The sequence below is a fragment of the Gnatocerus cornutus genome, chromosome 10, assembly GCF_029298725.1.
Source record: "Gnatocerus cornutus isolate USDA-ARS CGAHR chromosome 10, icGnaCorn1.1, whole genome shotgun sequence".
In the NCBI taxonomy this organism is placed as follows: Eukaryota; Metazoa; Arthropoda; class Insecta; order Coleoptera; family Tenebrionidae; genus Gnatocerus; species Gnatocerus cornutus.
Genome location: NC_142242.1, coordinates 4,441,262 through 4,455,167, shown reverse-complemented (window position 1 = coordinate 4,455,167; position 13,906 = coordinate 4,441,262). Strand labels below are relative to the sequence as shown.

At 32.8% G+C, this 13,906-nt stretch overlaps 2 protein-coding genes across 2 annotated transcripts in view; both read right to left on the bottom strand.

Annotated features, from left to right (window-relative positions):
- The window catches only part of LOC148167288 (lachesin-like), a 37,572-nt gene extending 25,795 nt beyond the window's left edge, over positions 1-11,777 (bottom strand). The window contains exon 1 of the mRNA XM_088046902.1: positions 11,730-11,777. Coding sequence (XP_087903028.1) covers positions 11,730-11,777 — 48 coding nt within the window. The remainder of the gene's footprint in view (positions 1-11,729) is intronic.
- A 252-nt stretch (positions 11,778-12,029) lies between these two features.
- Positions 12,030-12,529, bottom strand: LOC148167287 (uncharacterized). The gene is made up of 2 exons (XM_088046901.1): positions 12,441-12,529; positions 12,030-12,381 (listed from the first exon to the last, which is right to left on the bottom strand). The coding sequence occupies exons 1-2, from the start codon at positions 12,527-12,529 to the stop codon at positions 12,030-12,032; spliced, it is 441 nt and encodes a 146-aa protein (XP_087903027.1).
- Positions 12,530-13,906: the final 1,377 nt, after the last annotated feature.

Sequence of the window (13,906 nt, the reverse complement as noted above, 5' to 3'; positions counted from 1 at the left end):
TTGTTTCAAAGGTAACTATCACGGGTTTGTGATGTGTCAAACTTAATTTGATTTGACTGAGTTCGATTAGCATAGCCATCAACTTCTGCTTTCGTTTTGGATTTCAGTGAATACGAGCTCCAACAGTTTTTATGACTGCTGGTGTTCGAGTAGTTCGAGGTCGACCCGAGCGTGGCTTGTCAGCAGTAGAGGAGACTTCATTGTAACGCTTGATGGTGCTATAAACAAATTTCTGGGTGATTTTCAAATTTTTCAGTAATTTGAACATCGCTGGTGCAGAGTGCCCACACCTGTGTAACGCAATGACGGAAACACAATCTTCTTTTTTATCCCAATTCATCTTTATTCAACAATCAATCAGAAAACTATTGATACTTTTGTATTCAGCAATGACAGGAAATTAAATGACATAACTTCATTTGTTTTCAACGCTTACTTAGATGTTAAAAAAATAATAAAATGTTGGGACAAAACTTATGACCAGACTAGGTAGTAATATTATTCGGTTATACGGACGTTTTGATAAACCGGATTGCTTCGGTTTTAACTAGTTCGGACTATCGAGGTTGCACTGTATTATCTTTGCGAAGAATGTAAAATATGACATACTCAAAAATTTTGAAAAATTTTGTATGGTCGTGAAATAAACGAGAGATGTCATAGAAAGAAAAATTTCGAAAATGTATTTATAAATACTATCATACGGTCCCGATTTCTTTTAAAAAACGAAAATTACTATGTAATAAGCGGATAAAGAATTTGTGATAAGGTTCATTAAGCGTAGAATTATTTCAGGGTACATTAAGCAGCTACTTAAGCAGTCGCAATAATAGAAATTTGATTGTTTTATCAAGTGTCTGAATAGCAAATTTCGCTTTTGGATAATGAAAGGTGAATAAGGAAAAAGTATCGATTAGATGTTTGGTGTGTTCTAAGCGGTCCGATGGAGCATTTCGCCACTCATATATAGAAAATTGACTTGGTATAGGCGCGAAAGTGAGGCCATATCGCGTGTTGTGAGCACAACAGCAAGATAGGAAATGGTGAAGTCAGTGACGGTCGCGTGTTTCCCCTCCTTGAAAGAAGCAATAAAAGCTGAAATCGGCAGATAAATTCGAAAGGATTTCATTGCGCAAGGTTCTGATGCTACTCTATTACGGCTAATGTACAGATCCAATAACTCCTTTGTTATTAATAGCAGTTCCTGTCAGCCTATCGGCCGCCACACCACTAACTCATCAGATCAATATCGCCGAGCAATTATCCAACTTAATAGCATATTCTCATTAACCCAAACCAAAACTTTACAATGCCCTTTGCTTGCCAATTTGTGCCCTGCGTTCTATGTCGGCAATAGCCGATGCTATCGCTGTTAGAATCACCGCTCTCGGTTGGAGTAGTTCGTCATCGCGTCGTGCTCTCTAAACTAGTTAGTTATTCAGAATAATGGTGATTGAATTAAGAAACGAGGTACAACTTGCGGTTATAACTACTCATTTTGCAATTAGCATTAAAAGCCGGTCATTAAAGGCAATTAGCATCTAGGCGGAACCGGACACAAACAGCGGTTGAAAGCCATCGTTACTGTTCAATGAAGTGATGTAATCATTTTATTATACGGCGCACTGGCGGACTGTGGGATTTCGCGTCTAGCGAAGGGATCAGAGAACGTCTACCAGGGGTGTCCCTCTTTCCTTTGTTGTCGCGGTCGGATTTTGCTCCGATCGTATCTCAAGAATCTTTACTTCAAAAGCATTCTGCTGTTTAGATTTCAATACGAGCACTGCAAGTCTTTTTCTATTTAAGAGAAAAAGTGTCACTCAAAAACGGAAGATCGCAAGTGTTACACCCCTGGTTACGGGCATCAAGTGAACTTGATTGAAAACTCGGCGTAGCGGACAAATACGACTAGAGTAGGATTTCCAGCTTCTGAGTCCTCTCCGCCGCATTACGGCCAACGCCTCTCTCTTTCTTCTGCCTCAACTGTAATTATTACAGACGTTCAAAAAAGTGATAGCTACAAGTAACCCGCCGCCGTCTACCTAACTTTAAAGCATTCTTACCCATATTAAGGCACCTCCGCCAAAGCGGATTATTCTGAAACTTTTTACTCACCCATAAACTAAATTAAACCTCTCTTCTACTGGCACCAATCCAGTCTCCGCGCGCCCTAATTTACTTACAAAAACAACCCTTCTTTTACACGTATTTATTATTTTCGCTCAAATCACTATTTTAAACTTGTCCACCCACAACTAATCTTGATTCGATCTTTTCACAAGTTGTGCAATGAATACACAATACAATATTGCACTAAAAATCCATCACGTTCCGTCACAAAAAAAAATTACTCAAACTGATTCATCTCAATCTCGGAAGCTTATAAGCCAAAAACCTACATAAATTCTTTAAAAAGACCTGCACTTCTTAGTAATATCGATTTTCCTTATGATCTCATTTTAACAAAGCACCTTACCTGCTTTATCCACAAAATATATTTTATATCCCTTCTATGAGCACATATAAACTTTTGTTTTCAGTTTATATCAAACACAATTTTAAATAAACGAACACATTGCTTTTATAATAATTGTTAAATCAAAATTACAAAAATTTGGAGATTTCAACAGTACGTGAGAAGAGTAACAAATGTTTCTGTATAAATAAACAAAAAATATTTTTGTTGTGTGGCGAAGCAGACTAGTATGATTAAAAGCCTGTTGATATTAATTGTGTTTTAGTATCAGGTTTGAATCAATTATTTGCTTTTCCTCTTTGTAATATGTTAAAGATCCGTAGTAGATTATGACAAATGATTTTGTAAAGGGCTTTGTTCAGGCAAAGCTTGAAAATGTGTGGTGGGTCTGATTGCGGAGTAGAATTTTCATCAATTTGGAGACCGCCTTTTAGCGGATATAAGCCAAATAAGTGCGGCTGTGAGTGAGTGGGAATTTTGTATTTGATGCTCGAGGGTGAAGCTAACAATGGCGACTTTTAATAACGTATATTTACATGTGTGCTTGTAGGTATGTATTTTAAAGGACAATTATGAAGTCAGATATTCAGAAAATGTGTATCTTCAAAGAGATTCGGAGTAAATTGTTCGTTTGTGTCGTATTATTGTAATGAATGTTATTTAGAGAGAGCAGAACTCAGCAGTCGAAATGCCCAAACACATTCCGGTCACGCGGCATCATTTAGAGCTGCCGTGAATTGTAGTGGACTAGCGCAATTTGGATAAGGTGGTCTGACAGTGAGAAATCGCAGCCCGTCATCCAACAGCCGCTGACAGGCTTTCGTTATAAACATCAAGGAAGGATCCTCAGCCTATACAGCAGTAATCCTGTTCTTCTGCCGCTTTTCACTACTCGCTAAAACATATACGAGCTGGCTTAGTGTCATAATGTCTCCCAACGTCAATATGAAGATGTCGATAAACCGCCAATTTGACCGGTTGTGAGCTTATTTATATTTTCATGAATTGGCACGCATGAGATAAACTGTTAGTCTACTGCCAGAAAGAGTGTAGGGCGTTGTTTGGAGCGCTTTCAAACGTCCGTGCCAGCGCAACATGCCACTGACAAGCCATTCTTGTCAAATTCACTGATTCTTAATTGCTTGTGTACTCGACCAGTAACGAGCAAGAAGTTTTTTCCCTGAGACAGTTTTCTTCATATTCTTACGAAACAATGAATCACAAACAAACCGTCACCAGAAATCGAGAAAGACTGCTGGCTAATAATTCTACGACACGGCTCATTTTCTTCACTCTATTACACTTTTATTTCATAAAATCAAATATTTGTTTCTAAACCTATTGCGCCATTTCAACCATTACGATTAAACTCTATTTGATCAGCAAATACAGTATTAATATTAATCAATACAGTTAAAATATCTAGATCATAATCTACACATCAAGCGGAAAATACATATGTATGTAACAGCATTTGTGTGCCTGTAAAATATTAATAACAATTAAAATATTTGTAATAAATATACGCAAATTGTCAATTTTTTTTATATCGAAATGATGAACACAAAGAGAGCATGATACGTCTGAATTCTGTGTTCTTTACGTATTCGGATTATAAATTTGAAAAACAAAAATTATGCTTAAACTTGACCTTGAGTATTATAATGTGTTATAAAATTTAATCAAACTGATTGACGCTGCAATCTTCAAAAACTGTGCTTTTTTCGTTTTTGAGTTATACCAAAAAATAAACTTGAAGAACTGCTATTTCTTGAACCCTTTTGAAGAGCTTTTTTCTACGTGCCTTGGTCTATAATTTGATTTTTACCCAGATTTTTGCTAGTTCGGCTTATTTGGCACTTACAATTTTTTGTTAATTTTCAAATGTAGCAAAAAACCACTTGCACTAGAACATTATCTAGATTTGGCATCATACAATCCAAATCCAAAGAAACCCTATTTTTGGGTAAATTGACAATTGAATGGCAGGCTTCAAATAGAATTACTGTTTTTCTCATTAATATCAATAACAGCTTAGATTAATTTTTTTTAGATTTTTGCACACTTAGTTTGACATGAAAATAATCTTTAGAATTTAGAATTCATTAATGTCTGTATGTTGGGTTGCTTTTTACTAGGACGCACGTTGGTCATTTTAGCTGATTAACTCTGTATCGAGAAAAAAAAGAGCACCGAATTTAAAATTTGTAGCACAAAATTATGGCATTTACGCCATCTGTTTTGTGATTCATGACGCTCCTGCACATATGTATGTTTTTGAAATAACTAGAAAATCAAAGAAGCACAGAAATTAGAAATTGCAACATAAATTAGTACAGAACTAGCATAAAATTATTCGACCAGTTTGATTAATTTTTCATGACATATGATAGTCAGCGTTCAAGTTTGAGCATCATTTTTGCTTTTTAAATATCTTGAAAACGATAAAAGCACAGAATTCAAGAATTGCAAAACAAATTAGCACAGAATTAGTACAAAATTATGATGTGTTATTTTTTTTGCGATGTATGCTGTTCAAATTGTCGACGCGACTTATTTTAAATGTTTGAAAGAACTCCGAGCGTGTTGGCACAATAATGCTTGTGTACTCTGACAATTAGGCATTTAACTAAGATGCGTATTAATTGCGGTAATTTAATTTCCCCGGAGTGATTTTGGTGATTTTTAGCAAATTGTGTATCAAGCTATTTAGCTCGGAATCGTGCGGAACAAGAAAATCTTTGAGGCGAGAATGATTAAAAGAATAATTAAGTGGAGTACATTGTCCCTTTTAAAAGTGTCATTGTCCCGAAGGTTTGTTGTGCTTTTCGGCTTTACTCTTCAGATTATCTTGGTTTCTTTTCTACTCTCAGTGACTTCGTGACATTGAATATATCTACACTTCAAACAACAAACTGGATCTAGTTACCTTAATAGTAATTAATTAAGTCGGTTAACTAGGTGGTAATTGAGCCAAGACCGTTCTAGCTAGACGTGATTTCTTCGACAGACTCCAATTTGACAAATTGTTTGGTTTGGTATTTTGGACAAACATCACGTGTTGCAATGTTATCTAATTTTGATCGATGCACATTACTATTGTAAATGAGGCCAATAATTGACAACATATTATTCCTATATTAAGCGTTCCAAATTGCAATTTATAGCTAGTTTAGACACAAGTTGAATAATAATTAAACTAATTTTAGCTGCGTCCAGTCAATTTGAATAATTCGATTTTATACCAGTGTTTGTCATGAAATATCGGTTTGAATTATTAAACTAATAAATCTAGATTTTAAAAACTTTAAAGATGGAAACTGTTTCCCTAGTTGCAACCGACTAGCTTGCAATTAATTACAAAGTTTTATATGAGGTAATCGATAAAAGTTGAGATTAGGTTTTAAAAGAGCTGCTGCAAGTATCTTAGCAATGACATTCTTATTATACACACCAGGTGTTATTACTTCAGCAACTCGTTTATAACACTGCGATATTCTACAAGTTATTCAAATATATCAAACAAAACTCCGCCGCTTAAGCAGACAAAGGCTAATGCATGATTTATTGTATTCATTTCATCTTAGAACGGTTATTTCACTTAATTTATTAGAGGTGAAACTCAACAGCAATCAATACTTATTGAGTTAATATCGTTACTTTGACGCCAAATTAAAATACAAAAGCCGACGTCAAGACGGTTGCAAATTCAATAACTGCTACTAAGAGAATAATAATTTAACGCAGTAAGCCTTCTTTAAAAAGTTCTCACAACTATGTATCGATAAAATTGTTACACAATACAAACTTGTTGCAGTTGTATAATTGTATTGTTACAATACAGTAAAACGGAAACTTCAAAACTAAACTTTATGGAAAGAAAGTTTGTTATATAAACAAGCGTATCTTTGATAATTATAACTAAACACTCAAACCACATTGACGAAAGAATGACACTAAAAACAACAATGTCAGTTCCTAGTTTGTGTTACAGTTCTAATGTTCAATTAATTACGGTATTTATGATTGCGCACATTATATCCGAATTTTGTGACCGTGGGCATCTCCACTAAAAATCGTAAACTCAAATGAAATTGTTATATTTTATGAAGCTTTAAAGTTTATTGTAGAACAGCTTGTTAAAAACACTATTTTATGACTATTACGGATTTTTCATATCATTCTAAAAATATAACTTACACGCAACAGTGTCACAATGTTATATCAAAACGTGATAAAGTTTCAATAAATTACTTTTTAAGTACTCCGCACAATTTACGACAATATCAGTGTTATATGTTTTGGTGACATTTTTAGACTTTGATTATACAAGAGCTTCACAAAAAACGACGCAAGAAGCGTATTTTATGGGCAAAGCTGATCTATGTGCTAACATTGTTTTTATTCAGTCGGTCTTGATCCTGGGATCAAACTTCCCTCGTTTTTATGCAACCAAAAACAGAAGTTAGAAAAGTTGACGAAGCTGGCCAATGAAAAATTAATAAATTACACAATAAAGACAAGGAAGCAAAAATTAGTCGTTCTTTTTGTAGGTAAGATGTTATCCGGCGTGACGTGAAAGAGGGAGTTGGAACTTTTGGTGAATTCTCCGTTGATGTGTGTCTATAAGACGTTCTTTACGAAAATTGGATCATTCCCCAGGCAACGATTGTATTGTTTTGATAGATGGTTTGATTGTCTCTTAGCAAAAAAAATCTATAAATCGACGATTCCGATTTACCCAATATAAAAAGGATCGTAACTAGCTTTGGGGAAATTTTCAGGACACGTTATTTACAAAATAAAAAACCGCGCCTAAAAAATGGATCTAGTTTCGAGTATTGTTATTGTTACAAACAATGAGTAATCCATGTTGTACAAATGTTCAAATAAACATCATTTGTTAGTGTATATTATTGTTTTGTTCATTGTGGAAAAAAATTAACAATTGAAATAGGTAATTCTGGCTCGAACACATTGACGATTATTGACAGTTTGAATAAAAAATGTGTGCGTTTGTTTACGTGTAATAATAAATAAAACATTTTCCATTACGAGGAGTTCATCGAAATTCTAACAATTTGCATCTCAAATTTGAAAAAAAAATTTTTTTTTAAGAACATATTGAAATAGTGAACACCTAAAAATAAACATATTATTAATTTCTAAACTTATGTTCATTATAGAAATCTATGTCTTCCGTTCACGGACGACTATCATCTAAACTGTCAGTTTCCGAACAATTTATTCTTCGTTGTTCTTAGCATTATTGACAGGAAACACAACCGGGGAAAGTAAATTGTATTTATCAAAAGAATTGGTATGCATAGATTAACTAAAGTTTTCTAGTCATAATTTTTTTGTTGGCAAATTATAAACATTTCCTTATAAATTTAGTTGCTACAAAATTTCATAACGGAAACTACTTTGGCGATAAATTTCTACATTATGATTTTACAATATGTGTAATAGATATTGTGCTTAAAGGTTTATGTTTTAACATAGGTATATCAAACATTGTGTGTGATAATTGCGTTAAAATATGTAAAATGTGGCCAATATTTTTTGGAATAAATTTATTCAAATTTAAGTGTATGCTAATTTGTTTGACGTTGACAGTGACAAAACATTGTAATATTATTTATTAAGAAGTGTATTAATTTATTATTAATTAGTTGTGCCAACATTTGTCACAAAAAGTAAATATGCTAGTTTAATTTGCTAGTTTTACACTTCCATTCCATTTATATCCCATCCGTTATCAAAAACACGTAAAAGTTAAAAATATTAGCACAGTTTTACTTTTAAAAGAATTTCATGTTCTATTTTCTTTAAATAACACATTTTTTCTAGGTTCTAATGCATATATTCTGATGCTGGACATCAAAAAACACTAAAATATCCAATCCAAGCGTTTTACATCAATAAATAAGTTTTGAAAATTTTCATTGATTTTACGAGCAGTACATTGATCAAAACGGTAGCAAATTGCATATTACAGAGTAGTGAGTGTTTACTTGCCTATCATTGTTGTAAAATTCGTTTTTGGGTATAACTGAATTAGAAAATGGCGTCAAGATAGTGTAAATAATATATTGATACATTCTGTTTTATTTGCGATAAATTTATTAAAGTATAAAGCAAAACATTTCTTTGGCAACAAGTTTAAAGCATTGGGAAGATTATGAAGCCTATTTTAACTTTCTAATCCGGAATCAATATAAACATTGGGTACCTTATTTGGCCTGTGTTTACTTAAAAAATACTTAAGAACATATTAATATTTTTGTAACTTAAATATTCAATAACTGTTACTATTATACAGAAAAATTATCAAAATAATTCCTAATTCATCTTAATTCTCATACAAGCAAAAGAAAATCACTAAATATTTATTTTTGGAATTGATTTTTTATTATTTTGAATTTGTATGCTATTATTCTTGAATTAAAAAGACAGCAAAAAAAATCTTAATAATAATAAATTTATAAAAATTCAATCAAAAAAATCGAAAAATTGCTCTGGTTTTACAAAAGCAAACTTTGAATAAAAAAATCTTTTTCCCTGTGTTGGTAACGTAGAAAAAAACAAAATTTGGCATTCAGAAGCCAGACCCAAAAATTGTGTCGACCGATGTAATAGTTTTTTTTTCAAAATTTTAATCACTTAAAGATGAAATGATAACAAGAAAATAATTTAAATTTTGTAAATTTGTCTCGTCTGTTAACATAATTTTATTTTTTTTTCAACACTTTTAATTCACGAATTTTACATATCTCATCCTTTTTCATTTATGTTAGCTAGGTATGGACTTAAAGGTAGAACACAAAAAATAGTTCGTAAAGCAAAAAGTCGTTATCGCTAACGTATCAAACTAGACAGTACATTAAAAAGGGCGCCCAAAGCAAACTTAAAGAAAGAAGTTTTTTTTACTCAAAAATTCGATTTTATATAAAATTAAACAAACAAAAGCAGCTTAACGTAAAAGAATGTACCGACTGAAGCTAAAAAAAGAGCAAAACAAAAAAGTAATATTTCCTCATAAATGTCCTCAATCATTGACCAAAGCTTTGAAAGAAAGTAGAGTTTTTGTGTGCTCAGAAAAAAATTGTAAAATCTGGAAATAATATTCCTTAGTGCTAAAGAAGCAAAATCCTCGCTTTCAACTTGTTAATACTAAATAAATATTATCCAAACGTATTACCTAATCTGTTAAGTTTCATATTTGTTCTGTTTTTAATGGTTAATGGTTAATTATAAAAGAGGGTTATATTGTGTCCCGTCCGTTATCATTTTAATTTTTTTTATTGTTGCCGACAGAAGTATGTAAACCTTTCATGGGTCAATTATAAAAATGTTTTCGATTTACAAAAATTTGTATATTTTATTTTGTTCATTATGACAAATATATTCGTAAAAGGTGCAAAATTAACAAATAATTTTTGTCCTAATGTCCTGTCTGTTATCATGGAATAGCTGTAATAAATGTATTATTCGGATGAGCCATTAATAGCGTTGTATTTGTGATAATAAAATGTGCGACGCAACGAAGAATCGATACATTAGTCCATAAGATATAGGCAAAGTAGCAAAGGATTTCTCAGCGCTACTTTTGTAAAAGTGAGTTTATGTTATTTTGCTAAAATCTAACTAAAACATTTTTTTTTTTGGATAAAATTATAAATAGTCAATTACACGTTGGTGAGAATATATGTGATAATCGGAATAGTAGAAAGACAAACAGAAATTCCGCGAGAGTGCGGAAGTAATTTAAATGAAAAACGTAACTTACCCATTTGTAGTTTTCCGACATTCCTCTAAACTGTCGCATGAAAAAGCCATCATCCTGGTGCAGAAAACTATTTTATGTTTGTTTTTAAAAGAAATGAAACGAATTGTTTTAAATACCTTCGAATCGCCTAAGGATATCTCAACTTTAAAAATTTCATGATTACCGATTTTAAAAGAGCGTTTAAAAGCGCGGACGGAATTAGTTTCATTGAGGGTTTGCGTTAAAGAGATCAAAAAGATATAAATGTTGAGTAAAATTAGCCATCCACTCATCGTGGAGTCTTATAAAAGACTGAAGTAAGAAACGTTGATATTGTCATCGATGCGTGTCGTAGTATTTATCGGTAATTGCTGTTTAAAATCACGGGTTTTGTTAGCGAGGGTTTTGGTAGCTTTCTCGTAAAAAGCAATGTATTAAGTGGGTCAAGTCAAGATACTGAGAATTAGATTCCACTTTGGAAAATTAAACTGTGACTCTTTATTTCTAATCGGATTTCTCGTAAAGAAGACAATTTCTTTGATGTGTTAAATGTATATAAGAAGCAGATGAGAACTCGATTGCCATAAGTTTGTTTCGATGACGATTTAACTCGGAAATCCCCTAATTTTGGTTAATCTCTGAATAAACCATGCACGTTTGCAACAATTGAAATACTATTGTAATCTGAGCTCAGCGGTCAGCATCAATGTTTCCACGCAATGTACTTCGACTCGGAATTGTTGGTTTGGAGATTGCACTCTGAGAAGTCCCTAGTTCGTGTATCTTTGAGGTAGAACCCGAAAACTTTCCACCACTCTAAGATAACTTCCACTAACTTATCTTTGTATTTAATAAGGTATGTTAATTCATTCCTTCCCTATTAATTCTTTACAAAGTTCGAAGTGAAACATCTAATTTTGCTCATGTTATCAAATTGCGTTATCGCTTCTTCCTCTTACACTCAAATAAATCAAAATCTTTAGTTTCTTTCCATTCCACTGACTTCCTCGGACCTGCTGACTAGGTGTCAATAGTCACAGTTTGTTAGCTGAATTCGCTATGTGTATCACTCTCTCACACGAGTAATTTTTTTATCAAACATTCACACTATTCAACAAATAACTCTCAAAACGCTGGTTCATAAATTGTGGCGCCGACACTCCTTTTCCATTTAGCCACAATTCACAATTAACGCCACTGTTTACAACTGCATTCAGCAAGGATTTTTTTTATCTAAACACTATTCATGTCCTTAGATTCGTTCGAAATTTCAAATCATCCGCTATCATTGCAGCATCACCAAATGTTCAACTCAATTTGAACACAAGCGAAATATTCACTGTGCGGAAACTATAAGTCTCAGACTTAATTATCAATAGAACCACATAATACAAATAAGAGAGAATTAACTTTAGCCTTTAAAGGTTTAATTCTCCAATAAATTAAAATTGTTAATTACTGTTTCTTGTTTAATTAACTTACATTACTGTGGATATTAATTTCGCGATTGACATAGCCGTTGACGTTCATTTAGACGACAATATGCATAAATTAAAATTTTTAGCCCAGAGTCAATTATTTCCTTTTTGAGCTCTTACGATCTTTTATAATAATAAAATAGTACAATGCTTTTAAAATTGTATTAAAAAAATGTTTAGCAACAAACAGGTGTCGCAAGTTTCTAAAATTTTTTAGTCTTTGATTAAAAATAACTGACCATATCGACAAATAATTAAAAACAAATCATCATCTTTTTTAGTTTTTATTTAAAATTAATTTGTCTTAACAACGAACAGATTTATAAGGTTTAGTCCTTTCACTACACTTTTTCGTCCTGATCACTCCTTGTCGTTCTTTCTTCTCTCTCTGGAACTCCCTAGGAACAGGTTGTACTTCAGACAGAGGTCGGCGTGAAACACTTTTCTGTCCATTTCTAGAGCCGAAAATTTTTGACGGTCCTTCTCTCGAAATCGTCATCAACAATCCAGGATTTAAAGTTTCCTGTTGTCTTCTTTCACGTTCCAAGAGAATTTGGCCACGGATAGTTCTTCTAAGAACAGGATCGCTGAGACTGATTCTTTTCCATAAACCATTGGCTCGAATGGCAGCGAGTAGAGATGTAGGATCTAATAATCTGTAATAAAATAAAATATTAGTATACAAATAACAAAATTTTAAAAAATAAACACTTACCTCAGAATGGTGATCCACATTTCCACAGGGAGCGCAACTTTTGGCATAGCCAAAGAAGCAGCAACAACGAAGGGTAAAATCTGGAACATGGTTAAACTTATCGTGCACAAAGCAGAGGATAAACTGACGATAGTGCCATGAGCTGCGTAATTTATAGAGATTTCCCACCACTGGACCTACACGCGAGAGAGAGGGGGGATACAGTGGACAAGATAGACAGAAGCGGTAAGGTGGTGGGGGCAGGACCGATGATGAAAACGGTTGTTTTATAGGTATAAAAAACAATTTTGAAATAAATGAATAAATTAAGAATCTAAGTCTGAGAAACATAAAAGAAATAAATAAAAATTGAAAAAATGCCAACTAAAAAATATAAAAATTTAAATTTAAAAAATTTGATAATATTTGAGTAATCAGACTGAAGTAAAAAGTTAAAATTTACGGCTAATGAAATGCCTATGTGTAATGTAAAGTAAAGCCTAAAAACAATTTGTCAGTTGTATAGCTTAGTAAAGATCCAATGCGTAAAAATGTATTTAGATTTTAGAATGAGTATTAGTATACAAACGAATATTTCAGTGTTGTTATAGAGATAAAGCGAGCGTTAAAATATTATGAAATATTTACGCGTTTGAGAATAATATGCTAAACCTTGCTAATATCCAAAGCAAAGTTGGCGTATAGTTAAAGTTCATAAGTGAAACGCACCGTAGAAGTTAGATCTTTATGAAGTTTAGTGTTTCCACTTTATCCTTTAGTAATGAAGTTAGAGACAACAGCAATCAAAATGGGAGCATTCCGGAAGATAAAACATACATTCCGATACTAAAAGCAGCAGCGTATGTTAGACCATAGTGTAAAGTTAACTATTAAAGTGCAACAATATATTTTTAGATGCATATGTTCTATTTAGATGTCAGTCAATAATGCTTGGAGCTTGCTGTTTAATTATTTTGAAGTTGCACATTCCGCCTCCAATAAGTTTAGGTTTAGACTTGAAACTAAATTCAACAAAGTTCGAGAAAATCTTCTATTTAACACAAATTACAATTTCCTACTTTAAAGAACGTCTCACTTAAATGATTTAGCTTCCTTAGCTGCAGAAATAACAATAAAAAGTTTACCTCTGGTGCAGTATAATTGCAGCAAGTGCATCTTTTGTGTTTTATATGGAATTAAGTCAGAGACAATGTGTTTCAGAAAGAAGGTGTTTGTAGGTGAGATAAAATTCCAGCGATGTCCGAAGCCTTGGAAGTAAAACGCTGCTATAGGGAAATATGTACCAAGGATCAGTGATAATATTAAAATTATGCAAAATTTACGTGATGCGGCTTTAAAACGTGTCAAAGTGGGTGAGCAGAACTAACTCTGGATACAGTAGAGCCAGTAGCTGCTCATTCAGTAATAAATAATACGAACTATTCGCGAGCAGAATTTTCTCCCGTATTCAATAATTGCCGGAGAAC